Source organism: Phascolarctos cinereus, unplaced genomic scaffold, assembly GCF_003287225.1.
Source record: "Phascolarctos cinereus isolate Bilbo 61053 unplaced genomic scaffold, phaCin_HiC Scaffold_726;HRSCAF=1367, whole genome shotgun sequence".
NCBI classification, from domain to species: domain Eukaryota; kingdom Metazoa; phylum Chordata; class Mammalia; order Diprotodontia; family Phascolarctidae; genus Phascolarctos; species Phascolarctos cinereus.
The window spans coordinates 381113825-381141240 of NW_027556098.1; the positions used below are offsets into that span (position 1 = coordinate 381113825).

The 27416-nt window shown below is 45.3% G+C and overlaps 1 protein-coding gene across 4 annotated transcripts in view; it reads left to right on the forward strand.

Annotated features, from left to right (window-relative positions):
* Window positions 1–27416, forward strand: part of TMCO4 (transmembrane and coiled-coil domains 4) — a 113076-nt gene that overhangs the window by 62647 nt on the left and 23013 nt on the right. For 3 of the 4 annotated variants that reach the window (XR_013482533.1, XM_020973122.2, XM_020973121.2), the window contains 2 exons: window positions 20965–21082; window positions 25759–25876. Coding sequence is in view for 2 of the 4 variants with exons in the window: in XM_020973122.2 (XP_020828781.1) it covers window positions 20965–21082; window positions 25759–25876 (236 nt within the window). In the remaining 2 variants the exon portion in view is untranslated. Of the gene's footprint in view, window positions 1–15771; window positions 15884–20964; window positions 21083–25758; window positions 25877–27416 lie in introns of those variants that run through there. The other variant, XR_002321801.2, reaches the window with a different exon arrangement.

Here is a 27416-nt window from a genome sequence, read left to right on the forward strand (position 1 = left end):
AGCAATCAATCTACTATGTGCCAGGCACTGTGCTAAGCACTGAGGATAAAAAAAAAAAGGGCAAAAGGCAATCCCTGCCCTCAAGGAGCTTACAGTCTAATGAGAGAGACAACATGCAAACATATACTAAAAAAGCTGTAGACAGGATACATAGGAAAATGATGGTTCAATGGATAGAGTACCAGGCCTGGAGTCAGGGAGACTTATCTTCCTGAGTTCAAATCCAGCCTCAGACACTTAGTAGCTATGTGACCCTGGGCATGTCACTCAACCTTCTTTGCCTCAGTTTCCTTATATACAAAATGAGCTGGAGAAGGAACTGACAAACAAAGATACTCCAGTATCTTTGACAAGAAAACCCCAAATGGGGTCACGAGAAGTCAGACACAATTGAAAACAACTCAGCAATTAACAAAGGGAGGGTACTAGAATGAAGAAGGGTTAAGAAGACTTCCTGTAGAAGGCAGGATGTTAGTTCGGACTTAAAGGGAACAGGAGAGATAGTGTTCCAGGGATGAAGACAGCCAGAGACAATGCCCAGAGTCAAGACATGGAAAGTCTTCTTTCTGGAACATCCAGGAATCCAGAGTCATTGGTACATGAAGGTACGTGAAGGAGAGTAAGGAGTAAGAAGTCTGGAAAGGCAGGAGGGGGCTAAGTTAGGAAGGGCTTTGAATGCCAAACAGAACATTTTGTATTGGATCCTGAAGGTCATAGTGAGCCTATGGAGTTTATTGAGTAGGGGGGTGACCTGTGCTTTAGGAAAATCACTTTGGTGGCTGAATAGAGGATGAATTGAAGTGGGGGAGAGACCTGAGGGAGGCAGACCCACCCACAGCTAATATGATAATCCAGGTGTGAAGTGATAAGGGTCTGCACCAGTGTGATGGCAGTGTCAGAGGAGAGAAGGGGGCATATTCAAGAGATGGTCTAGAGATGAAGTCGACAGCAGGCCTTGGCAGCAGCCTGGATGTGGGGGGGTGGGGTAGAGATTGTGAGGACTCCAGGATGACTCCTGGGTGGGAGCCTGAGGGACTGGGAGGATGAAGTCACTTTCTACAATAATAGGGAAAGGTAGGAGACAGAGAAGGATTGGAGGGGGGTAAATAATGAGTTCTGTTTTGGCCACATTGAGTTTAAGAAGTCTCTTAGACATCCAGTTTGAGATGTCTGAAAGGCAGTTGGAGATGCAACATTGGAGATCAGCAGAGAGGCTGGGGCAGGATTTGAGAATCATCAGCATAGAGATGGTCATTAAATCCATGGGAGCTGATGAGATCTCCAATTGAAATAGTATAGAGGGAGAAGAGAAGAAGGCCCAGGACAGACCCTGAGGGACACCTATGGTTAGAGAGCGTGGTCTGGAGGAAGATCCAGAAAGGGAGACTGAGAAGAAGCAGTCCATTAGGTAGGAGGGGAACCAGAAGACAGGGGTGTCCTGGAAACCTAAGAGAGAAGAAAGTGTCAAGGAGGAGAGAGATCAACAGTGTCAAAGATTAGGGAGAGGTCAAGGGGAATGAGGATTGAGAAAAGACTATTGGATTTGGCAACGAAGAGATCATCAGTAACTTTGGAGAGAGATGTGTTGGTGGAATGATAAGGTTGGACACCACATTGTAAGGGTTTAAGAAGAGAGTGAGACGAGAGAAAATAGATGGTCTTTTTGAGGAGTTCAGCTACAAAGGGCAGAAGAGATATGGGATGATAGCAAGGATGGAAGGATCAAGTGAGGGGTTTTTTTTCCAGGATCAGGGAGAACGGGAATGTTTGTAGGCGGTAGAGAATGAGCCAGTTTTTTCTGCTTGGCCCCAGCTGGCAGAATAAAGAGTCAAAGGATCAGGAAGAGAGATGACAGCTCCACAGGACAGGAAAAACTTCCAACAGTCACCCAAGTCATTCAGTTCAATTCAACAAATATTTATTGAATGTCTGCCATGTGTATTGCACAGTGCTGGGCATTGAGGATACAAAGATAGAAAATGAAACAGTGCCTGCCCTCAAGGAGTTTCCATTCTAGCAAGGGGCTGCAACACATGTGCTCTCAAGTGCTCAGGTACTCCAAGGATCTGTGATCTCATTGATTTGGAAGTGCCCTCCGGTGCCACAGATCTCAATCTATCCATGCCTTCCCATCCGGTGCAACACTCTTATTCATGGCCTTTCAACATGCCTTCTTTGCTTTCTCCTGACATCTCAAGGGTACCACTAGACCAGGGGTGGGGAACCTGCAGCCTCAAGGCCACATGTGGCCCTCTAAGTCCTCAAGGGCAGCCCTTTGACCAAATCCAAACTTCACAGAACAAATCCTCTTAATAAAAGGATTTGTTCTATAAAATTTGGACTCAGTCAAAAGGCCGTACCCGAGGACCTAGAAGGCCACATGTGGCCTCGAGGCTGCAAGTTTCACACTCCTGCACTAGAGCATTCTGGCCATTCACCTGGCATCCCTTACCACAAGAGCGGCCCACCTGTCGTGCATTTCCCTAATGACGTCTTTTACTCTGCTCATCTTCAAAGTTCCTCATTGGCTCTGCGTTAGAGCCTCCCATCCCTTGCCCAGATTAGGACATAGATTTGGATGGACGGCCTGTACCATTTGTCCATTCATGTGTGTGTGTGTGTGTGTGTGTGTGTGAATGTATTTATGTGTGTATATATGTATGTGTGTATATATCTAGGAAAGCAGAAAGATGGACAATGAGTTGGTCTCAGCATTGAACAGGAGAAGGTGAGATAGCCGGATTGCCTTCAGGAGATTGCGAAGGTCCCTTTAATTCTCCCCCCAACCCCACCCCATGATTCTTTTGGAAACAAAAGCCCAACATTCCATTAGTGCTGTTGTGTGGCAGCACCTGCTATATTCCACATCTGCATGGAATGCTATGGTCCACAAAGAATTGGAAATTAACGTCACGCAGAGGGCAGTGGGGAGATACGGGCTAGCTGCCAGCATACATGCAAATGATTAAATGTCAAATACATGCAAAGTGCTATCAAGAAGGAGAGAGTGCTAATAACCAGGGGGAGGGGAGAGCAAGAAAGGTCTTCTGTGGGAGCGTGTTCAGACCCGTACAGCCACAAAGGGAGAAGACAGAATTTCTTTTCTTTTCTTTTTTTTTAGTAAATAGCATTTTTTTCCAATTACACGTAAAGATGGTTTTCAACATTCATTTTTATGAGATTATGAGTTCCAAGTTTTTCTCCCTCTCTCCCTCCTCTTTCACCTCCCAAAGACGGAAGCAATCTGATGTAAGTTACACATGTGCAGTCAATGTAAACGTATTTCCACGTTAGAAAGATGGACTCTCTTTCTACTTTGCCTGGAATAGAGAGTGTGTGAAAAGGGACTAACACGAAAGGTAGAAAGGCAGGTGGGAGCCAGATTGTGGGAGGGCTTTAAATTACAGTCCGAGGATTTTTGTGTTTTGTCCTAGAGGCAATGGGGAGCCATTTTTGAGTAAGGCGTTGGTTTGGGGAATATTCATTTGGTACCTATGTAACGAATGGATTAGAGTGGAAAGAGACTAGAGGCAGGGAGATCAGTGGGGAGGCTTTGCAGCGATCCAGGTGAGAGGTGATGAGGGACAAGGCTAATAGCTGCCTGAATGGAGGGAGGGGATGAATGCAAGAGATACTGAAGAGTGAGAATGGTCATTTTTGGCTACTGGTGAATGAGAGAAAGGGAGGAGTCACGTGTGACTCCAAGGTGTCAGATCTGAACAACTGGACTCAGTGATTGACTCTAATTAGATACTTTAGCTCAAAACCCTTGGGATGAAAGTTTTCCACTCTCTCAGACCCTGATCTGTGCACATTACGTTAATGTGGTCCATCATTTCTCTCTTGGTCAGTATGCAAGGAAGCCTAGAATATTTGAGCTAAAAGGGACCATGCAGGTCATCTGGTCACACTTCTTATCCCAGTTGTCATCCCCACCTGGCGGTCATCAGTCACATGCGTGAACATTTCAGGTGATGGGGAGCTCATTGCCTACCGAGTCAACCTCTTCCATCTTTTGGTCCACTGAAATGATTCGTAAGCTCTGACTTACGTTGAGCCGAAAACTGCTTCTCTATAACTCCCATTCATGGGCCCTCAACAGCTACCCAGATCATCTGCTCCCTCAGATATCCAAAGACAGCAGTCGTGTCTTCCCACCATCTTCTCTCTAATACCCCCAGTTCTTTCAGCTGATCCTCATATAGCATGGCTTCCTTCCCAGTCTCCCTCCTTTAAGCACTCTGCAGCTCGTCCTTCTGCCTCTTAAAATGTGTTGCCCAAAATGGAACACAAGCCAGATGTGCCAAGGCAGAGGCAGCATGCCTGTCCTCTCCCCCTTGCCGAAAACACTACACATCTGTAAACAAAGCTTAAGCCTGGGCTGACTTTTTGGGTTGTTGAATCACACTGTAGATTCATAGGGAGCTATTCCCCTGTCTTGTACTTTTGCTATTGACTTTTTAAACCCAAGCATGGGAATTTATATTTAACCCTATGAGATTTCATCTTGTTACAGTCAACCTGCTGCTCCGGTCTGTGGAGATCTTCTTAGAGCCTCGTTCTGTTTCTCAATTTGTAATAATAATCATACTTAGTTACTTTTTTATGTTACTATTCTTTATTTTTTAAATGTGTTTTTATTTATGTCTTTTGTTTCCCTACTATCCTTTCCTTTTTCCCTTCCTAAAAGTTATACCATATGACAAATAGTATTTTTAAAGACAAAAGAAAAAGGGGAAAAAATCAACAGATTTAAAATAGCTGATCAATATATTGAAAAAGACTGAAAATGCGTGCAGCGTACAATATTGTGGGCCTCTTGTCTCTTCAAAGGGGAAGGATGAAGATGTCTTCTCATCTCCCTTCTTTTGAGCCATGCATGCTTGTTCTTTCTAATTTTGCGACACTCACTTTGGATTTGTGTATGTGGTTGTCCTTCCCATTTAAATTGTTGTAGGCATTATTGTTTTCTTGGCTCTGCTTTCTTCCCTCTGGATCATTTCATGGAGATCTTCCCAGGCTTCTCTGTATTCATCATATTCATCATTTCTTAAATAGTAATTTTCCATTACATTCATGTGCCCTAACTATAGCTTAGTTAGCCATTCCTGGTCAATAAGAAACTACTTAACTATCACAAAATTCTTTACCATCACAAAAAATGCTGTGACGAATATTTCAGTGTAGATGAGGACTTTTTTCTTATCAATGGCCCTCTTGGGGTCTTAATTCAGTAATGGAATCTCTGGACCAAAGAACACATACATGTTAGTCACTTTATTTGCATAATCCCAAATGCCTTCCAAAGTGGTTGTATCATTTGACAGTTCCACCAACAATGCACCTGTGTGCCTATCATCCCACAGCCTCTCCCACAGGGGGGCTTTGGTCCCATAGGACCATTGCCTAGTCCCATCTTTTGTCTTCTTTTCCAATTTGCTAGATATAAGGTGAAGACCCAGGGCTGTTTTGATTTGCATTTCTCTTATTATCACATATGTAATCACTCTGATGGATCTCCCACTGTCACGAGTGTGAGCGTCCCCTACACCAGTGGAATTGTCACTGATCTCAAGCTGCTGGCTGCCACAAATGCCTGTTTGCCTCTTTGCCACGTCTACCCATTTCTCCTATTTCTAACCTCAAGGGCCAAATAGAATGAATCGAATCCCTCTTTCCCATGACAGCCCTTCAGGTACAGCTATTGTTAAGACAACAAGGTACAGTGGAAAGAGTACTGGTTCTGAAGTCAGAGGACCCGGGTTCAAATTCCATTTCCGATGCTTGCTACATGTGTAACTTTGGGCAAGTCACCTAATCCCCCTGTGCCTCAGTTTCCTTATCTGTAAGCCATGAAGCTGCTTACTGTGCATCAGAGACTGTGCCGAGTGCTGGTGATACAAAGACCAAGCAAAAACAGTCCCTGCCCTCAAGGAGCTTACATTCTAGTAGAGATGAAAACATATACCTTAAAAAAATATATAAAATGAGGGGCACGGGGCGGCTGGGTGGTATAGTGTATAGAGCACCGGCCCTGGATTCAGGAGGACCCGAGTTCAAATCCGGCCTCAGACACATAACACTTATTAGCTGTGTGACCCTGTGCAAATCAGTTAACCCCATTGCCCAGCCCAAAAAAAAAAAATTAAATAAAATAAAAAATAAAATGAGGGGCAGCTAGGTGGTGCAGTGGATAGAGCACCGGCCCTGAAGTCAGGAGGACCCGAGTTCAAGTCTGGCCTCAGCAAACACTTGACACGTACTAGCTGTGTGACCTTGGGCAAGTCACTTAACCCCGATTGCCTCACTACAGATAGATAGATAGATATAAACATATGAAAGGTCAGACTATATGGTACCTGATGTTCCTGCTAACTACAGGTCTATACTTTCCACCTCCCCCAGCCCAGGATGACATTAACCTATTAAACCTATCAGCCAGCCGAGGTTCTGCCTAATGAGACATCCAGACTGAGTGACTAGAATATTAACTGGAGACACAAAGGCACCCAGATTCCTAAGAATTCAGTGTGTGTAAATCCGTCCTGCTAAAAGCCAAGCTTGACACAACAGAAATTCCTGCTAAATATTTAGGTCCTCAGACAAAAATAAAGATACAGTAAGAATTAGAGGAAAGAAAACAGACCTCTAATAAGAAAACTTTGGGCTTCTTCCTGAAACCATGGAAATGACAGATTTGGAGTCAAGAGACCTGGGTTTGAATTCTGGTCCTGTCACTTACTGGCTATGTGAGTAAATGCAGATGCATTTTCCATTTGGGGCTTCCGTGTGATCTGTAAAAAAGGGCTTGAAAACAAAAAGAGGGGGTTGGAGGAGATGATCTCCAAGGACCTTTTACGCCTTTAGACCCATGATCCAAAGTGTTTCTGGCCCCTGCCTGAGTCCCTTCTCCAAGTGAGCTGCTGCAGCGAGCTGTGTCTTGCAGTGTTCACAGATGGCACTGGCTTTCTTCCCCTCTACTTCATGCATTTGCATAGAAATGGCTTCATCGTTCAGGAAGTCATCAGGAAGGGAACTCGGTTCAAGCTGTCGTTAAAAATAGACCCAGGCTGACTGAGTCAAAAGAAGGTAGAGCAGGTGGCTTGAGGGGCCTTCCTTGCTGGAAGAACAGACTTCCTAGCATCCTTGCTTAGAGCAGGCATCTCATGCACTCCTGCCCCCCTGTCCACAGCATCCCTGACAGGTGTTGTCCTAGCCTTTGCCCAAATACCCCCAGTGATAGGGAGCTAGAAACAGAAAAGCCCTCAGAGGCCATCTGGCCCAACCCCTGTGTTGTACAGTTTAGGAGTCTAAAGCCTGAAGAGCCCACGTATTCAAAGCGCTTTGCAAATCTTATAGCATTATATAAATGCTAGCTATTATTATTATTATTATTATTATTAGCAAAGATGCAGTGTTAGCTCATTTACACACAGCTCTTCCCTCTTCTATATTTGCTAACAGTCGCACACCCGCTCAGAAGAGTGTATTCACTTGCGTGATGGTAGAAATTCAGTCAAGCCTGAAAAATACCTACTAATTGAGCACCAATTTGGTGCTTGGTGGACCTGGGAAGCTCTTGTCAGTGGCTCAAGCTTTAGCCCCCTGGACCAATTAAGTCTTGAAGATGATTTCCTTTTTTAGGAAGAAACTATTCTGTACGTCACAGCCCAAAACTGCCATGGGTCCAAACCCTATTTGTAGTGAGTGTTTTTTGTTGTTGGCTGCTAGGTGGCGCCATAGTGCATAGAGCAATAGGCTTACAAAGCAAGACTCATCTGGGCAAGTCCCTTAGCCCTGTTTGCCTCAGTTTCCTCGTCTGTAAAATGAAGGGAACAGCAAACCACTCAGATATCTTTGCCAGGAAAACTCCACATGGGGCCATGAAGAGTCGGACACGACTGAACAACAACAGATTTGGGTCAATATGCTCCTGCTGAGCCATCAATAGGCCATAGAGAGTGAAGGCCTGAACTTCCACACTCCCCCTGTGCGGAGCCCAGAGCTGTACCCAGAAGGTGTTAGAACCCATGAATGTGTGTTAGAACAGCTCAGAAAGGCTTAGAAGCTCTGATCCACACAATGACCAAACCAATTCCAGAGGATCCATGGCGGACCAGGCTGCCCATCTCCAGACAGAGTGCGGAGGGCTCTGGGGGCACATACATACACACATACATACATATGTACGTATGTACATAGATACATACATACATAGGTACATACACACATATATACATATGTACATTCATACATGTATATGTACATACACACATTTGGAACCTGGCGGATGGAGGAATTCATTTTGATTCACTATACACTTTTCTAACAGGTTTTGCTTTCCTTCTCAGTGGAGGAGGAGGAGGAAGGAGGGGAAGCATGCAGATCTGAAAATAAAATAAAATTGAATTGTTAAAAAAAAATTTTATTGTTTGCTGAGTATGACTCTGTTTATAGATGAGATAATGGAGGCTCAGGGAATAGGTAATGAGTCACTAGATTCCAATCTCCTTGAAGCTGTGATTTGACCCCTTTTCCCAACTCTTATCAATCCAGAACACTGGTCACCAGGGTTCCATTAAACCTCCCAAAGGCTCTGGAAGTTCTGGAGTGCATCCTCTGAGAGGGTCCTTCTTCCCCTCCCATCAGGCCATGGAACCCCTTAATAGTGACAGCCCCGCAGTGCATCAGGCCAGTCCTGAGAGAGACCGACTGACTAATCTGTATATTCATGAATAAGCCTCTCTGGGCAACTTCTCCCCCTGGCAGAGTTAGACTGGGGCAAGGTGGTGAAGGGCTTTATAAGTGAAACAAAAAAGTTTAAATTTGATCCTAGAGGCAATAGGGAGCAACCAGAGCTGTTTGAATAAGGATGTTCAGATCTCGATTTAGGGAAAATAACTTTGGCAGAATGAAATGTCAGCCCTGGGAGAGACCTTAGGACATAGAGTGTCCATTGGAAGGAGCCTAGTTCAACCATACCTGAATAGGAGTTTCCGCTGCGGTATTCCCAGCAAGTGACCATCCAATTTCTGCCACTTTGGGGGCAGCTAGGTGGCATAGTGGATAGAGTACTGCCCTGGAGTCAGGAGGACCTGAGTTCAAATGCAGCCTCAGACACATAACACTAGCTGTGTGACCCTGGGCAAGTCATTTAACCCCAATTGCCTCACAAAAAAAAAAACTGCTATTTTTAGAGCCCCCACCACCTCTAGATGCAGCCTGTTTTGGACACGTTTGATCCCTCTACCGCATGACGTCTTTCATGTCCTCCAAGAGAGCTGTCGTCATATTTCCCTATCTTCTTGTCTCCAGGTTAGATGTTCCCAGTTCCTTAATTGATTCTTCTATGGCGTGGTATCTAATTCTCCAATTTAGTGCCTACAAAACACCAGGCATTCTCAGTTTAAAACAAAAAACTGGGCAAGATCTCTGAGATCTGCTCATTTATACGCGCTTTCTGACCTCGTTATCATCTAAATCCGTCATATACAGAATGCACTGGGCTGACTTGCTACCCCAGGTTTGGCTCTTTAATTAATTGATAGGCTTAATTAAATGCACACACACACACACACACACACACACACACACACACACGCCCTTAATTCTAGTGCCTTCCCTTTGTTGATTATTTCTAATTTATCCTATGTCTTGTTTGTATATAGTGGTTGGAGTGTTGTCGGCCCCCATTAGACTGGGAGCTCCTTGAGGGCAGGGACTGTCTTTTACCTTTTTTGTATACTCAAAGCTTAGCACAGTGCCTGGCACACAGTAGGTGCTTAATAAATATCGGTTATTTACTTATCTCCTCCATTAGAATATGACCTCCTTGAGGGGAAAGGAAGGTGACTTTGCCTTTCATTGTATTCTCAGAGCTTAGCACAGGTGCCTGGCACATAGTAAGCACTTAATAAATGTTTGTTGACTGACTATTAGCCCTGTGACTAACTCACTGGTACCTTGGCCAAGTTACCTCCTTTCTGTGGGCCTCATTTTCCCCTGTCTGTGAAACAAATTGGGATTGGCTAGATGATGTCTCTGGCCCCTTGGTCCCTGCATCTGTGGTTCTCATCTCAATGAGATGTCTGAAGAATAGTAGAATACTAGGCTTGAGTTGATTTTTTTTCAAACTTTTATATTGCTACATTAGTAACAGGGCCATCTGGTGGAACCCTTTTCTCACACTGAATCTATCCTACCCCTGAGAATGGAGGACACTCAGGTGTGAATTTAGTCATAGAATGTCAGAGCTGGGAGGGCCCTTAGAACAGAGAATGTCAGAGCTGGGAAGGCCTTTAAAACCCAGAATGTCAGAGCTGGGAGGGCCCTTAGAACACAGGATGTCAGGACTGGGAGGGACCTTAGAACACAGGATGTCAGGGCTGGGAGGGATCTTAGAACACAGGATGTCAGGGCTGGGAGGGGCCTTAGAACACAGGATGTCAGGGCTGGGAGGGGCCTTGGAACACAGGATGTCAGGGCTGGGAGGGGCCTTAGAACACAGGATGTCAGGGCTGGGAGGGGCCTTAGAAAAAAATGTCAGAGCTGGGAAGGCCCTTAGGATACAGGTTGTTATAGTCAGAAATGACTTTATAGATCATTTAATCCAGTCTCCTCATTTGAATGGAGCTAGTGTGCCACTGTGATCAATTTGTTTAACGTGAGGAAGGAGGAACTAGTTATGCACAGAAACTCCCTTTATCAAACCCTGGAATCCCAAGCTGAGGCAAGAATTTGGCTGCACAATTACTCAGTTTATGACCCAGGTAACAGTTGCCAATTCTGCAAAAATCCATAAAGAAATTCCCTAAGGAACTAGCCTTTGGTAACTGAATTCAGCATATTAATCAACCAGCCAATATTTATTGAGAATCCTGCCATTGCTTTCATTAAACATTCCAACATCCTGTGTTCCAAGATCCCTTCCAGCTCTGACATTACATTCTATGATACTTTCTAGCTCCAAGACTCTTATCTGTAAGGGCCCTGCTATGTCTGGTATTCTGTATTCTAAGGCCTCTCCCAGCTTTAACATTCTGTGTTCTAAGGGCCCCCCCAGCTCTGACATTCTGTGTTCTAAGTGTGCCCCCATCTCTGACATTCCATGCTGTATACCCCTCTCAGCTCTAATACTCAATAATTCTATGATTATCAGTCTCCTTTTGGCCCTTTGTTACTGTAATTGTTATGGAAATGGAAGGAGCAGTTGGTTGAAAAGAAAGAGAGGAACAGCAACAGTGAAATTATATTCTGTACCTGGCATCTTTTTCCATCAAATTAAATAAATTACACAAAAAGAACACGTACTCTCATCTTGCAAGGCCGATATTATCATGAGGAGGCAGCCCTGACATCCTTTTCAATGAAAATCTGACTGGGGAAGCGAGCTCAGCCCAGCTGGCCGGCCTCAGGCACCTCCCGGGCACCAGAGAGTTTCCCCCAGCAGAGGGATGCCACAGCGGGGGCCACCTGCCTCATCAGGCCATTTGTTCAAGCTTTTGTCCCCAAGCCTCCAGTTGCTGACAGTGACACAGCATCTCCAGAGACAGCCAGCCAGGCTGGGGGCCTGCTTCACCCCCCATGAGCCATGAAAGTGTCAAGTGTTAGCACTGTGGATCCAACCTTTTAAAACGGTACTTTGGATTCAGCAAGCATTTATGAAGAGCCTGCTGTCTACTCAGTACAGTCATGTGAAAATTCTTTTTCCTCATTGTTCTATATGGGGGAAGACGGGGGAGATGCAGCATGTACATTTGTGGGTCAGTCATTTCAGTCGTCTCCAGCTCTTTCTGACCCCATTTGGGGTTTTCTTGGCAGAGATACTGGAGCAGTTTGCCATTTCCTTCTCCAGATCATTTTACAGATGAGGAAACTGAGGCAAACAGGGTGAAGTGACTTGCCCAGAGTCACACAGCTAGGATGTGTCTGAGGTCAGATTTGAATTCAGATAAATGAGTCTTGGTGGTGCTCTGTCCACTGAGCCAACTAGCTGCCCCAACATGTACATAGACACATATCATACAGGACAGAGGGTCCTGGAAGCAGAGAGCTACAAACAAAGTGATCTGGGACAATGTTTTGTCTGCAGGGGGTAGAGAAAAATGGACTTGAAATCAGAGGATCTTCTTACTGGTTGTGTGACCTTGGACAAGTCCTTGGCCTCTCTAGGCCTCAGTTACCCCATATTTAAAATGCAGTGGTTGGACTGGATGATCTCTAAGGGCCATCACAGCTATGACAGTCTGTGTCCTCTGGGCCCCCCAAGCTCTCACATTCCTTGTTTTAGAGCCCTTCCCAACTCTGACATCTGATATGCTAAGGGATTTTCTAGATCACACATTCTGCATACTAAATCTGACTGTTCTAAGGTTCCTTCCAGATCTAAAACTGTGTCTTCTAAATTATTATTTCTAGTATGAACCTCATTCCTGAAGGGGGGGAATGGTAAGAAGACTCCCCCTCTCCTCTCTCCCCCTCCACTCCCCCACTCTCTCTTACTCTCTCTCTCTCTGTCTCTCTCCTTTCTCTCTGTCTCTGTCTTTGTCTCTGTTTCTGTCTCTCTCTCCTTTCTCTCTGTCTCTGTCTCTATCTGTCTCCTCTCTTTCTCTCTCTCTGTCTCTGTCTCTCCCCCTCCCCCGCTCTCCCCCTCCACTCCCCTACTCTCTCTCTCACTCTCTGTCTCTCTCTCCTTTCTCTCTGTCTCTGTCTCTCTCCTCTGTCTCTCTCTCTCCCCCTCCTTCCCTCTCTCCCTCTCCTTCTCTCTCCTCCTCCTCCTCCTCCCCCCTCCCCTCTCTCTTCTCACCCCACTCACCCCACCCCCACTCTCTCTTTCTAGCTAGAAAGGATTTTGTACATCTTGGTGGTGCCTTCGTTTCCTTCCTTCAAGGTACGTTGCCTGGGCCTGCTGACAAGAGGCAATTACCTCGTTAGTTTCCCCGTCTTATCACTCACTGCACACGCCGCCTCCTGCCAAGGAGAGAGAAATCCTTCTTTTCAGCTTACCAGTGTAGCTGCTTTGGTTTCTACAAACCAATAGACTCTCTCTGTGGACAAATGGACAGGCTTCTGTGTGATGCTGCCTTCCCAGCCTGGAAAGGAGAGGGGCCAGGTTAGAAGCAACTGGAAACCTATTTACAAGCATGCCTCACTTTAAGAAGGCATTTAATATGAAAATCCAGATACCAAACAGATCGATTAGGGCATGAGATACTGTTGTTCTTACTCCTCTCTTGGCATTCAAGCCCTTGACATCCTGGCCCCAAGCTGCCTTTCCCTACCAGTTCCCCGCTGCCTCTAGTATCAAATATAAATTCCTTTATTTGCCTTTTAAGAACCCGGCCCCCTCTATATTACTGCCCTTCTGCCTAGACGAACTGAGCTTTGTGCTGTTCCACACATGCGACATTCCACCTTTCATCTCTGGGTCTTTGTGTAATCTGTCTCCCCTGCCTAGAAGATCTCCCTCCCCATCTCCACCTCAAAGAATCCCCAGTTTCCTTCAAAGCTCAACTCAAATGCAACCTTCTCTGTGGTCCCGTTCCTGCTTCCCCCAGCTGCTGATGTCTTCCTGAAATAGCCTCCTATCTGTTTTATATAAGTTTTGTGGTTGTTCAGTTGTTTCAGTCACGGCTGACTCCTCCACACCACATTTGGGGTTTTCTTGGCAAAGATACTGGAGTGGTTTGTCATTTCCTTTTTCAGCTTATTTTTACAGATGAGGAAATTGAGGCAAACAGGGTTAAATCACTTGCCCAGGAATCACACAGCTAGGAAGTGTCTGAAGCTGGATTTGAACTCGGGTCTTCCAGACTACAAGCCCACTGCTCTATCCACTGCACCCACCTAGCTGCCCTCATATATGTTAATGGTGTCTCCCCAGGCAGAATATAAACTCCTTGAGGGAAGGTTTTGTTTCATTTTTGTCTTTGTATCTCCATAACCTAGCATATAGTAGGTGATTAATAAATGCTCATTGATTAATTGGTATTAAGTCAGATGGATGGATAGATGGAATATTTATGGACACTCTTTATGTGCCAGGCACTGTGCTAACTGCTAGAGACACAAACACAAGCAAGATGGTTCCTGTTTTCAAGGAGCATACATTCTAATGACAGGAAACGGTGCATGAAGGGAAGCTGAAATGGTGATGTGATGCCTCTCTTTAAGGAGTCATCCTTGGCACCTTTGACTGGTGTAGTAGAAGGAACACGCGGGCAGCTAGGTGGCGCCGTAGTGCACTGAGCCCTGGGCCTGGAGCCGGGAAGACTTACTTGCTGAGTTCAAATGTGGCCTTGGACGCTTACTAGCTGTGTGACCCTGGGCAGGTCACTTTACCCTGTTTGCCTCAGTTTCCTTATTTGTAAAATGAGCTGGAGAAGGAAATGACAAACCACTCCAGTATCTCTGCCAAGAAAATCCCAAATGGGGTCACGAAGATCGGACACAACGGAAAAAAAACAAAAAACAAAAAACACTGAGCTAAGAGTCACAGCAATACAGAATCTCAGAGGTGGTGAGGGGGTTGTACTTCAGTACCCCCCCTAGCCTGACCTGTACTCGGACAAGAGTCCCTCTACAAGTGGTCCTATGGCCCTTGCTCGAAGACCTCCGGCCTTCATTACACTGATGTAGTCACAGGTCCAGACTCCCTCACTCCAAAAACGTGGCGATGAAGTACTTAGTAAACTTGCATGTGCCCTAGAGATGTGAGCTGCTAGTGTTAGGTGCAGGATTTCAAGCCAGAAGAGGCCCGAGAAAGCCGGTACTTTAGATTACAATCTCTTCACTTTACAGCCAGGGAAACTGAGGTTCCCAGATGGAGAGTAAGTTCCTGAGATCACAGATTTAGAGCTGGAAGTCACCTTGGCATCCTCCGTCATGCTCCCAGGAGCCCACTACCTTCTGTGGTACCTCATTCTACTTTGAGATAGATAGCTGGGATTGGTAGGAAGTTTTCCCTACAGCCGCGCCTCATTCTGCTTCTTTTCAGCCCCCATCCATCAATCCTACTTCTACCCTGTGGGGCCTAGCAGAATAAGTCTAATCCAGGGGTGGGGGAATCTGAGGCCACAAGTGGCCTTCTAGGTCTCTGGGTGTGGCCTTTTTTAAGGGGATTTGTTCTGTGAAGTTTGGATTCGGTCAAAGGACTGCATTTGAGGACCTAGAGGGCCACGTGTGGCCTTGAGGCCAAAAGTTCACCAGCCCTAGTCTAATCCTTCTTCCCAGGGACAGCCCTTCATATATTTAAAGACCACCACAACCCCCAAGCCCACGTCTTCATTTCTCCTTCCGGTTCTTTCAGCCGCTGTCCAAGAAACCTGGGTTCGAACCCAAGCCCTGAAATCCCCTAGTTATACACACCTGAGTCCTTCCCTGAACCTCAGTTTCCCCATCTGTAAAAATGGGCGTAGTAATAAGGGCACTGCCTCCTTCCCTTACAGCCCTGCAGAAATAGAAGCTTCTGAGATTCCCTGACGCAGTTTATTGGACAGTGACTGTCCCCATCTTCGTCCGCACTCCAGGGGTGGGCAGAGGAGGGAGAGGGTTTTACATGATAGTAAATAATGACAAAAGACACGTTAATTCTTAGAAAGAGAGAATGAGCCAGCAGCGTCCTCCCAGCAACGCTCACTGTTTCTCCGAGGCAGCTGGCCAAGCGCCATCACTGAGGCGATGCTGGAAACCACTTGGATTGTTTGCTAGTAACTAAGGTGATAGATTCTCCTGGAGAGGAAATTCATCTCCTCTCCGATTTCCTCCCTCGAGGTTCCACTGATTCACGATGCTGCCACAAAGGCTACAGACCCTAGAACTTGGCTGTGAAGGATCGGGGAAAGGCTCACAGCCAGAAGGTCAAGGGAGGGGTCACGTCCCAACTGTAAGTTACTGACTGCATCTAAGATCTAGAAAAATGTTTACGGATATTCTGTCGAGAGGCAACATTGTCTAGTGGATACAGCACTGAACTTGGAGGCAGGAAGACCTGGGTTCAAATTCCGCCTCAGATACTTGCTGGCTGTGTAACTGTGGGCAAGTCATTTAAACTCTGTAGGTCTCAGTTTCCTCCTCTGTAAATAATGGGCCCCGGGGGGGGGGTTGGCCTTTGTGAACTTTTAAGCTCCTTCCAGCTGTAAATCTATGATCTTATAAAGTTACTCTCCAGCTTGGAGCCTCAGTTTACCTGTCTGTAAAATGAAGAGATTATGGTCTGAAGTGTTGGCTTTCTGGGGTCCCTTCTGGCTCTCAGTTTTTGCCTCCTTATGATGTCATTGGTCTTCTTTGAGAAGGAAGGACGACAAATCCAGCCTCAGACATTCGACACTTACTAGCTATGTGACCCTGGGCAAGTCACTTAACCCCATTGCTTAGCAAAAAAAAAAAAGAGAGAGAGAGAGAGAGAGAGAGAGAGAGAGAGAGAGAGAGAGAGAAGGAAGGACAACCAACCAAAAAGACAGATTGTAACGGCTCACGTCCCTATGGCACATTGAAGTTTACAAAGCACTTCATATATTTTCATATATATTTATATATTTGGTGGGGAGGGGGTCCTGGATATGTGACTTCAATGGACTTAGAAAATGGCCTGAGTCACTGGGGAGGGAGGTGTTATCAAGGGCAAGACTTGAACCCAGGTCTTCCTTCAAGGCTGATCTTATATCCACTAGGCCTCGCTGCCTCTCTTTTCTTTTTTTCTCATCTCATAGAGAGCAAGATGATGTGGTAGATAGAAAGTTGGCCTCAAAGCCAGGAAGACTTGGGTTTAAATCCTGTCTCTGACCATCCTGGCTGAGTGTTTCTGAGCAGATCACTTAGCCTCTCAGTAGTAACACTGTAAGTGGCAGAGAAGGTGCTGACCCATATTGATAAAAAGAGTTTCCTCACTCAGGGTTTTCTATACCAATAAAATCACAAATTCAGTTCCTATTCCTATTCCTATTCATTTACATATTGTGTTGTATGTCTTTATAATTTAATTATATATAATAATTATATATCACATAATCATTACTATATTATTACATAATTATATTATATAATAATTATATAATTATTACTATATTATTACATAATTATATAAAAATTATATAATTATTACCATATAATATTATGTTATATATATACCATATATAGTATTATATATACTATATGTAGTACTCTATATAATAATAATAATAATAACAATAATATGTAATATGATACAAGTATATTGGTAAAAAACGAGTGGAGGAAGACTGCCTCTTGTGCTGACCACGTCATGCCGTGCAGCTGGGAGGACAGCCCAGATCGCTCATCCATCAGAACCCATTGTGTAGAAAGGAAGCACACCCAGAAGAACAAAGAGCAGTGGGATTGCCTTTAGGAAATTGCGAAGAGCTCTTAATGACCCCAATCTTCTCCCACAAACAAAAGCCCATCTTGTCAGGACATTCAAGGTAATATTGTGTGACTGTGAGTCAGAAAACACTTCATTCTCCGAAGGATTGAAGCTGGGAGTCACCCAAAGGGCGATGGAGATGCTGGCAGTAGGCGTAGGCGGGCTGCGAAGATGATAAATTACCCAAGAGAAGTGGTGGAAAGGGTGTCATCCAAGAAAAGAGCCGGACTGGTTGGGTGGCAAGAAGCGGCTAGGAGACCTGCTTCGAGTGGCATTCCTGACTTACAGTCAAGAAGGCCCGACTTCCATCCCACCTCCGACACTTACTAATTCGGTAACCCTGGGAAGGTCTCTTCTACTGTCTCAGCCTCAGTTTCCTTACCTGTAAAATAAGGCGATTCTATTTGATGGTCTCTAAGATCCCTTCCTTAGGGATAGGGCCTGCAGTCTGGAAGACCTGAGTTCAAATCCAGCCTCAGACATTTACTGATTCTGTGATCCTGGGCAAATAACTTAACCTTTATCTGTGTCAGTTTCCCCAGCTGTAAAATAGGGATAATAACAGCACCCACCTCCCAGGGTGGTTGTCAGGATCAAATGAAATGTATTTGTGAAGCACTTAGCACAATGTATGGCACACAGTAGGCACTTAATAAATGCTCGTTTCCTTTCAATGCTTGGTCCCTTCCAACTCTACCTAGCTATAGTCTAACATTCTCTGTTCTAGGGCCCCTGGAACCTCTAACATAACTCTAACATTCTACGCTCAAAAACTCTTATATTCAGTCAAGTAAGCAAGCATTTATTATGCACCTACTGGAGGTACAGAGAATACAAAGAGAAAAGCAAAATGATCCCTGCCCTCAAGGAGCTAACAGAGAAGACAACCGTGCACATATATAGGCGTGTACAGAGAACACATAAAGTAGATAAAAGGTAACTTTGGAATGGAAGGCCTAGCAGCTGAGGGAAGCAGTGAAGCCTTCCAGAAGGTAGTGCTCCAACTGAGTCATGGAGGAAAATGGGCATTTCATGTTTTAAAGAATCTTCTAGTTCTGACATTCTTTATTCTAAGGAACCATGGAGCCCTCACATTCTGTGTTCTAGGAGCCCTCCCAACTCTGACACTCTGTGTTCTAAGGCCCCTCCCAGCTCTGACATCCTGTGTTCCAAGGGCCCTACCAGCTCTGACCTGTGTTCTAAGGGCCCTCCCATCTCTGACATTCTTTATTCTAAGGAACCATGGAGCCCTGACATTCTGCGTTCTAGGAGCCCTGCCAGCTCTGACATCCTGTATTCTAAGGGCCCTCCCGGCTCTGACCTGTGTTCTAAGGGCCCTCCCAGCTCTGACATTCTTTATTCTAAGGAACCATGGAGCCCTGACATTCTACGTTCTAGGAGCCCTCCCAGCTCTGACATCCTATGTTCCAAGGGCCATCCCAGCTCTGACATTCTGTGTTCTAAGGGCCCTCCCAGCTCTGACATTCTTTATTCTAAGGAAACATGGAGCCCTGACATTCTGTGTTCTAGGAGCCCTCCCAGCTCTGACATCCTGTATTCTAAGGGCCCTCCCAGCTCTGACATTCTGTGTTCTAAGGGCCCTCCCAGCTCTGACATCCTGTGTCCTAAGGGCCCTCCCAGCTCTGACCTGTGTTCTAAGGGCCCTCCCAGCTCTGGCATCCTGTGTTCCAAGGGCCCTCCCAGCTCTGACATCCTGTATTCTAAGGTCCCTCCCAGCTCTGGCATCCTGTGTTCTAAGGGCCTTCCTAGCTCTGACATCCTATGTTCTAAGGTCCTGTGCAAACCTTTAAAGCGCTATGTGATTACTGACATTTGGAGTTCCATGAATAAGTATCAGCTCTGAATGGTCTTCAGCCTCTACCCTTCCCTGGCTGGGGAATAGGAAAGCTTTTGTGCTTTGGTTTTCATGGGAACTCTTCGGTTCAAGGCAGGCTCCCAGGTTAGCATAGAAACCACTGCATTCTACCAAGAAACATTACGTGTTATACATGCATTATTCTTCCTCTGCCTGAAGCCCCGGCTTGGAGGGGGGTCGGGTGGAGGAGGAAACACTGTAGAAAAGTCCACAAAGCGGGGCAGGGGACAGTGGCCCAGCATCAAGGGAGGGGTCATTGCTTTCTGCCGATGTCCTGGTGCTGCTGTCTGATGGTCCCTTACAAAGCTTCCTTTCTGTTCTGAACCATCTCTTTGATCTCCTTGAGCTCAATTCCTGGGGCTTTCATAAGGAATCCAGCACAAAATTAAATGGCCCAGGGCCTGGAAAGGTCATGGAGGTTTGATGATCAGCTAAGTGTAGTATCTTCCATTTGAAGGCTCTAAGTCCCCATGGCTTGTTTGTCAATTCTGAAGAGGGAGGTGTCCCAACGAGCCTCCACCTGCAACTTTCCCTCTTCCCCAGTGGAAATCTGCCCAGCACACAGTAGGTGCTTAATAAATGCTTGTCCTCCTTCCCTGTGAGCCTGAGGCCAGGGATCTTTTCTTATTTATGCCTCAGTGCTCTGCATACAGTAAGCATTCAGTGTTTGCTGAATTAACTGAGTGAGCTGTGCTGATTCTGAGAAAAGGCTCCAAGTACTGCCAAAGAGATTCATAACATCCAAAAGTTGAGTTCCTGCCTAAAACTGGGGAAGGGAACAAACATTTATTAAGCACCTACTGTGTGCCAGGTGCTGTGCTAAGTGCTTTATAAATATTATCTCACTTGATCCTCACATTGTACCTAAAAAGCACACCTAAAGATTCTAGCATCATTTATCATTTTTCCTTCCTTCTCAGTGAGTGTGGGAGGGTTGGGAGGGAGAAAAGTAAAGTAATTTGGAACTGAAAATTGGAAGAAAAAAAAAGAATGCAAAAAAAAAAAATAAAATGAAATTTAAAAAAAAAAGAGATCCTAGTATCATAAAATTTAGACCTGGAAAGGACCTTGGGACAATAAGTCAATAAATGTGTTTTAAACACCAAGCACTAGGGATACAGAGAAAGACAAAAGACAGTCCCTGCTCTCAAGAAACTCATGGTCTGTGGGAGAGACAGTTTGCAAAGAGCTATGTACAAACAAGTTGTATACAGGTCAAATTGGAGATGATTAACTGAGGGAAGGCACTAGAATAGAGACAGGCTGGGAAAGGCTTCCTGTAGAAGATGGTATTTTAGCTGGGACTTGATGGAAGCCAGGGAAGCGGGGAGGTAGAGATGAAGAGAGAGCATTCTAGGCATGGGGGACAGCCAGAGAAAACTCCCAGAGCCAAGCCAGGACAAGGGGCAGCTAGGTGGCACACTGGATAGAGCACTGGTCCTGGAGCCAGGAAGACCTGAGTTCAAATGCGGCCTCAGACACTTACTAGCTGTGTGACCCTGGGCAAGTCACTTAACCTTGCTTGCCTCAGTTTCTTCCAGAAAGAAGAAGAAATATCCTACTGTACCTAAGACTCAGACCTAGGTTTGCATCCTCACTGTGCCACTCATTAGCTGTGTGACCTTGGCCAAGGTTAATTTCTTCTCTCTAAGCTTCATCTATAAAATAAGTGGATGTCCAACTGTGACATAATGTTTCCTGCCCTCAGATTGCCAAGGGATCATCGAGGACGTTATCCTTCTCGGAGCACCCGTGGAAGGGGAAGCCAAGTACTGGAAGCCACTCAGGAAGGTGGTGTCCGGGAGGATCATCAATGGCTACTCTAGGTGTGTCTAAAAGTGTTTGTTTCACTGTGGGATGAGCACCACCTGGCTTGACTTGGTTCAGGGAACCCTCATGGGTCATCTTGAAACTTGGGTTCAAAAAACCAGCCTCAGAGTGGTCCAAGGTGGGAGAACTTAGGTCATCTGAAAAGGATCTGGGCATCTGAGTAGACTGCAAGCTAGTTGGAATCAGTCAGGTCCCGTGGGAGCCAGAAATGCTCATGGGATTTGGGACTACATTTAGAGAGAAATAAGGAAGCAATAGCCCATCTGTCCTCTGCCCTGTCAGGCCACCCAGGGAGTATCGTCTTCTGTTCTAGGTGCCACATTTTAGGATAGATGGTGATAAGCTAGAGCAACAGTTCTCAAACTTGGGGGGTCAGGACCCCCTTATACTTAAAAATTATTGAAGCTGTCCCCAAAGAACTTTTGTTTATATGGGTTATATCTCTTGATATTTACCGGATTAGAAGTTAAAATGTCAGGAGTTTCATGAAAATAGTTTTGATTCTAAGGACCCCCTGAAAGGGTCTTTGAGTCTCTCAGGAGGCCCCAGACCATACTCTGAGAACCGCTGATCTAGACATGGAGCAGAGGAGGCTGACCCGGATGGTGAAAGGCCTGGAGTCTGTTGCTTAGGGGGATGGTATGGAGGAACAAGGGATGTGTAGCCTAGAAAAAAGGGGACTTTTTCAGGAAGGACATCATAGCAGTGTTTAAGTGTGTGAAGAGGAATGAGCCTTGTTTGGGGCCCTGGAGAATAAGACAAGGAGAAGTGGAGAGGGGCAGGGGGTGGAGAGGAAATCTCGAAAAGGGACAATCAATCAGTAAACATTTATTAAGTGCCTGCTGTGTGCCACCCAGAACGGAATGGTCTGCCCTGGGCAGTGATGAGTACCCCTTCACCGAGGGTCTTCCAGCAAAACCCAGATAAGATGATGGCTTCTCTGGTAGTTAATAAAGGGAGTTCTTATCTAGTTCTAGGTTTCACTAGATGCTCACTTCAGCACTGTGATTCTGAGTCCCTGCCCTGATAGGTACCGTGGATGGTAGTCAATGAGCCTGACCACACAAAGGGGGAGACTGTATTTAAGAGTGATGCTATCAGGGCCGCTAGGTGGCGCCACCGCACAGAGCACTGGCCCTGGAGTCGGGAGGATCCGAGTTCAAATTCGGCCTCAGATACTAGCTGTGTGACACTGGGCAAGTCACTTAACCCTGATGGGGGGGTGGGCAGGGAAGAGAGTGATGCTATCCTGCGTATACGCAAATGAACGACAGCACAGCGACGGTGCACCAGCAGAGAGAGGCAGCAGGGGATCGTGAAGCCTTGGGTGCTGGGAATGAATGAATGAAGATGTCTCTCTCCCTTCCAGGAGGGTTTCCCCCCGGAAATGAAGCTCCCTTGAAGTATGCTATTGCTCACATAATTGGGGGTGGGTTGTCTTTTGTTTGTTTTTTTATATTTCACAAACTCTAAAAGAAAAATAAAATAAAAATAAGCAATTAAAATTTTACACTCCGAAGGAAAGCACAGCTTTATTGAAAACATCTATTTTGTCAAAAGCAAGGTTTGAGAAAGGGTGGTTTTCATATCTTTTATGAATTTAGGTCTCTTATTATCCTATTTATAAAAAAAAAATTAACCATGATTTAGACTAACCAAGAAATGGAAATATAGGCCCCAACCTCCTTGGTTTGACCTTAAGGTCACAGATGTGGCTCAAATTAAAATTGCTGAGGGGACACCTATAGCACAGAATGTCAGAGCTGGCACGTCTGTCATGCCTTCAGCTTTGCAAAGGGTTTTTGCACATGTGCTCACTAGAATCTTAGCTCGCAACAACCCCGCAGGGTAGGTTCTATTGTTATCTCCTTTCTACTTAGGAGGAAACTTGAGAAGAAAAAAATTGTCCAGGGTTACCCAGCGACTAAGTGTCTGATGGAGTATGGGAATTTGGGGGGTTTTTATTTCAAGTCTAATGCTCTATCCTTCTCGTTACCTAACTGTCACTTCTAGCTCTGACATTCTGTGTTCTAAGGGCCCTCCAACTCTGACACTCTGTGTTCTATGCTGCCCCCCTTCTGACATTCTCTGTTCTAAGGCCCTCCTTGCTCTGACATTCTCTGTTCTAAGGCCTCTTTCATCTCTGGCTCTGTACTGTAAGGGCCCTTTCCTCTTTGATGTTCTATGTCCCAAAGTTGCCTCTTGCTCTAACACTATATTCTGTGTTAAACAAGTTCCCTTCCAGACACAGGACTCTGAGATTCAGATATCACATGAGCAGGCTCTTCCCCAGAGTTAGAGAGGGTAGAGATAAAGCCAGTCCCTTACCCTGCTGGGTAGACCCTGGGATTGGAGCCTCCTCGGAAGCTCTGTGGAGAGAAACAGCTGCCATGATGAAAATTCAATTTTACTTTCAAGTCATTTGAATGAACACCGGTGGGCTTTGCCCTGAGTGTAGAGCCGGCCTTTGTGGACTATTAACAGAGGATAGAAAAAGGAACAATCACATACTTTTCTTTTTGACCCATTACTGGGGGCCAGAGCTGCCTTGCTATCTCTTCCCTCAGCCTCTAAAAAACCCCCAATTAGCCATTCCTTCGAATAACTGAATTAGTGTGGGAGAATGAGGTTTCTTGACGTGTGGCAAAGTAATTGTACTTCCATTCAGCACCCTGGAGATACTGAATTTGATAACATCAAAGTCTTCTAAGAGTTTCACAGCTTGAATATGCTGAAAAATACATGGCAGGGGCATAGTCCAGACAGAAACAGAGAGAGACTGTTGGGGAGAGACAGAGAGAGAGGAGGGGGGTGAAACATAAAGAGGAGAGGGAGTGGAGGGAAGGGAGAGGGAGAGAAAGGGGGAAAAGAAAAAATTTTAAAAGGGAGAAAAGGAGAGGGAGGGGAGAAACAGGCAGGAGGGAAGGAAGGAGGAAGGAGAGAGAAAGGAAGGGAGAGAGACAGAGAAGAGGGGAAAGATGAGAAATAGAGGAGAGAGAGAAGGGAGAAAGAGAGAAAGAAAGAGAGAGATCATCTTTTTTCCTTAAAGCTTAGAGATCACAGGGTCAGGATGGTACTAACCAAGAATTTTCTCTGTCTCCCCTGCCTCTCTATGAGACTTTTACCAAGTCCTGCTGCCTCTTTGGGTCTTGTTTCTTTTCTATGAAATGAGGGGTTGTATGTTCATCCTCAGCTCTACCTCTAACTTCCTTTGTGACTCTGGCCAAGTTACCTTCCCTCCCAGGCCTCAGTTTCCTCATCTGTTGATGTTCCATGACACCGTTGGTCTTCTTTAAAAACAAAGGACAAGCAACGGCACTACACGCCAAACACCATGCTAAGTGCTAGGAATACCACAAAAGGAAAAAAAAAACCCTGCCCTCAAGGAGCTTATATTCTAATGGAGAAGACAATATTTGCAAATAACTAGGTATGTACAAGATATATAGAGTAGGTACAGGCAGTCTCAGAGGGGAAAATGCTGGCAGCTGAGAGGTCAGAGGAAGACAACCTCCACAGATCCTGCCCCAGTTTCCCAAATTAAAAGGAATCTCTCCTTCATCAGATTTTTTCCAACACCTCGTGCATATCTTGGCCTTGTCCAAGAGTATGCTGGAACCAGCTTGATTTTGTTTCATTGGTTGTCTAGACTTAAGAAAGTAATGGAGAAAATATTAATGCCACAGATTAAACTTTAAAATGTATCATTTAAACTTTTTTTTTTGAGACTTAATTATGAAATTCTTTCTGGTGTGATCCTGCTTACCATAGTCCAGTTATTTGTGCTCTTCTTTTTTCTTTTAAGGCAATTGGGGTTAAGTGACTTGCCCAAGGTCACACAGCTAGTAAGGGTCAAGTATTTGGTCTGAGGCTGGATTTGAACTCAGGTCCTCCTGATTACAGGGCTGGTGCTCTATCCACTGTGCCACCTAGCTGCCCCCTATTTGTGCTCTTGTTATATCTCCCTCCTGCCAATTCTGCCCCATTAAAGACTACAAGCATGGGAAACTATGCCAGTGTTTCCTCTTTGTGTCCCCAACAATAAGAACAAGGCCTCAAACGTAGTGGGCACTTAATGTCAGAGCAAGGAGAGCCCTTAGAACACAGGATGTCAGAGCTGGGAGGGCCCTTAGAACACAGGATGTCAGAGCTGGGAGGGCCCTTAGAACACAGGATGTCAGAGCTGGGAGGGCCCTTAGAACACAGGATGTCAGAGCTGGGAGGGCCCTTAGAACACAGAGTGTCAGAGCTGGGAGGGCCCTTGGAACCCAGGATGTCAGAGCTGGGAGGACCCTTAGAATACAGGATGTCAGAGGTGGGAGAGCCCTTAGGACACAGGATGTCAGAGCTGGCAGAACATAGAATGTCAGAGCTGGGAGGGCCTTAGAACACTGACTATAACGTCAGACCTTTTTAGACAGATTATTTGTTTTAACTGAACTGTTATTTTTTTTTTTCCTTCCCTTTTTAATTCTTTGTTATAAAGAATGGCTTTCTGGGAGGGGGAGGAAAACATTTGGAAATGTAAGATATGCAAAAATAAGAGATAGCAATAAAAATGTATTTTCACAAGAAGCCAAGAAAAATTGTTGAATTAAACTGAATTGACTTGAGTTGAGTTGGTGGGATCTCCACCAGATGGTGACTTGACTTTCACTTATTCCCCTCCCAGGGGAGACTGGCTGCTGAGTTTTGTGTACCGGACATCCTCTGTGCAGCTCAAAGTGGCCGGGCTCCAGCCTATCACCCTGGATGACAAGAAGATGGTCAATATGGACTTGTCCTCAGTGGTAAGTGTGGGTTTTGTGGGGATTAAAATTATGCAACCTACAATAAGAGAGACTAAGGCAGAGCTCCGAGCCAATGGCACTTTATTAAAGGGTGCATGGTCTCCTCTGATAAAGTGAATCTCAGATCTTCCTCACGATCTGAGATTCACCTTTCTTCCAGTACCTTGTATTTATAGAGTTTGATACCCAAATATGCAAAAGAGGCATGGCAAAATACAGAATCGCATTGGTTGATAGACCTTGTTCTTAAGAGCCAAAAATGACATATCAGCATGGGGGCCACAGGATGGGTGAAGCATGGAGCATCTCCACTAAGTGGTCACAAGATGGTCACCTGCTCATATTGGACAAGAGAGAATGGTCCAGTCGTACAAAAATAAATTGGGGGACTTTCCAAAGCATCAAGGCATCCCACCCATGCTGAGTTTGGACACGGAATTTGAGTAAAACAGGATGGAGATATCTTTGTCAGCATTCTCATGATGGCACAAGTGAGCCTCATAACTTGGTTAGCAAGTAGTGAACGTTGCATTAAAGTTTGAGGGTGTCTATAAGAACCTATCTATCCCAATATGATTTATGTAGAATATCAAACTGATTGGAATTGAGTAGGGGTCCAAATGAATTATTTCTCACAGTTTGCCCTTTCCTGCTTAAGTAGAAGGGTGTGGGAAGGGCTCTCTCTGCCTTGAGCTGGTGCTGTCCTGGAGGCTTTGACTGAAAAAAGAGGTACATGCACCAGATCTGACCTTTCCGAGAAGAGCTAAGGGACATCTGGAAGGGGAGAGAAGGGATTGCCAGACTGAGACTGGCAGCAGGGCCTACAAAGGCTGTCCAGCCCTGGAGCACTGCCCTTTCTCCCATTCCAATTTGCCCGTTTTTGAGAGAGACTGTTTTCTAGCCTTTACTAAGTGCTGAATGAGGCTGCAAGGATACCAGAACACAAAGGAAGCTGCCCCTGCCCTCAAAGAGCTTACCTTCTGCTGGACAAGATGATAAATAAATGGTTTGAGCAAAGGAAAGAACACCTTCACCTGGAGGATCAGGGAAGGCTTCCTGTAGGAAGCAGCAGCTAAGCTCAGCCTCGAAAGAAGAGTGGGCAGAGGGAATGCAGTCTCCAGGAAGCCTGTGTGAATAGTAGAGGCAGGGACACAATGTCGTGTACCAGGAAGAATCTGCCAGCAGAAGGACACATTTTCTTTTTTAAATGTTCTTATGGATTTAACAAACAGGAACATTTCAATATACAAAGACTAGAAAAAGAGGGTTGTGTATGAGATGAGCTTCTGTTACAGTTTTTAAATGTATATTAAATTTGACAAAGTAGTAACAAAATCGCCAGGCTTTTCTGCGTGCCCTTCTGAATTCCCTTCTGCTCTCCTGTATCTAGTTCTTAATTTTTCATTCACTCTCTTTTCTTTCATTCTTTCCTTCTTTCTCTCTTTCTTTCCTTTCCTTCCTTTTTAAAATTTTGTGTATTTGTTTGTTTTGGCACTACTATTCAGCCAGGAAAGCCTTTCCAAAGTCAGGCCTCTGTAAT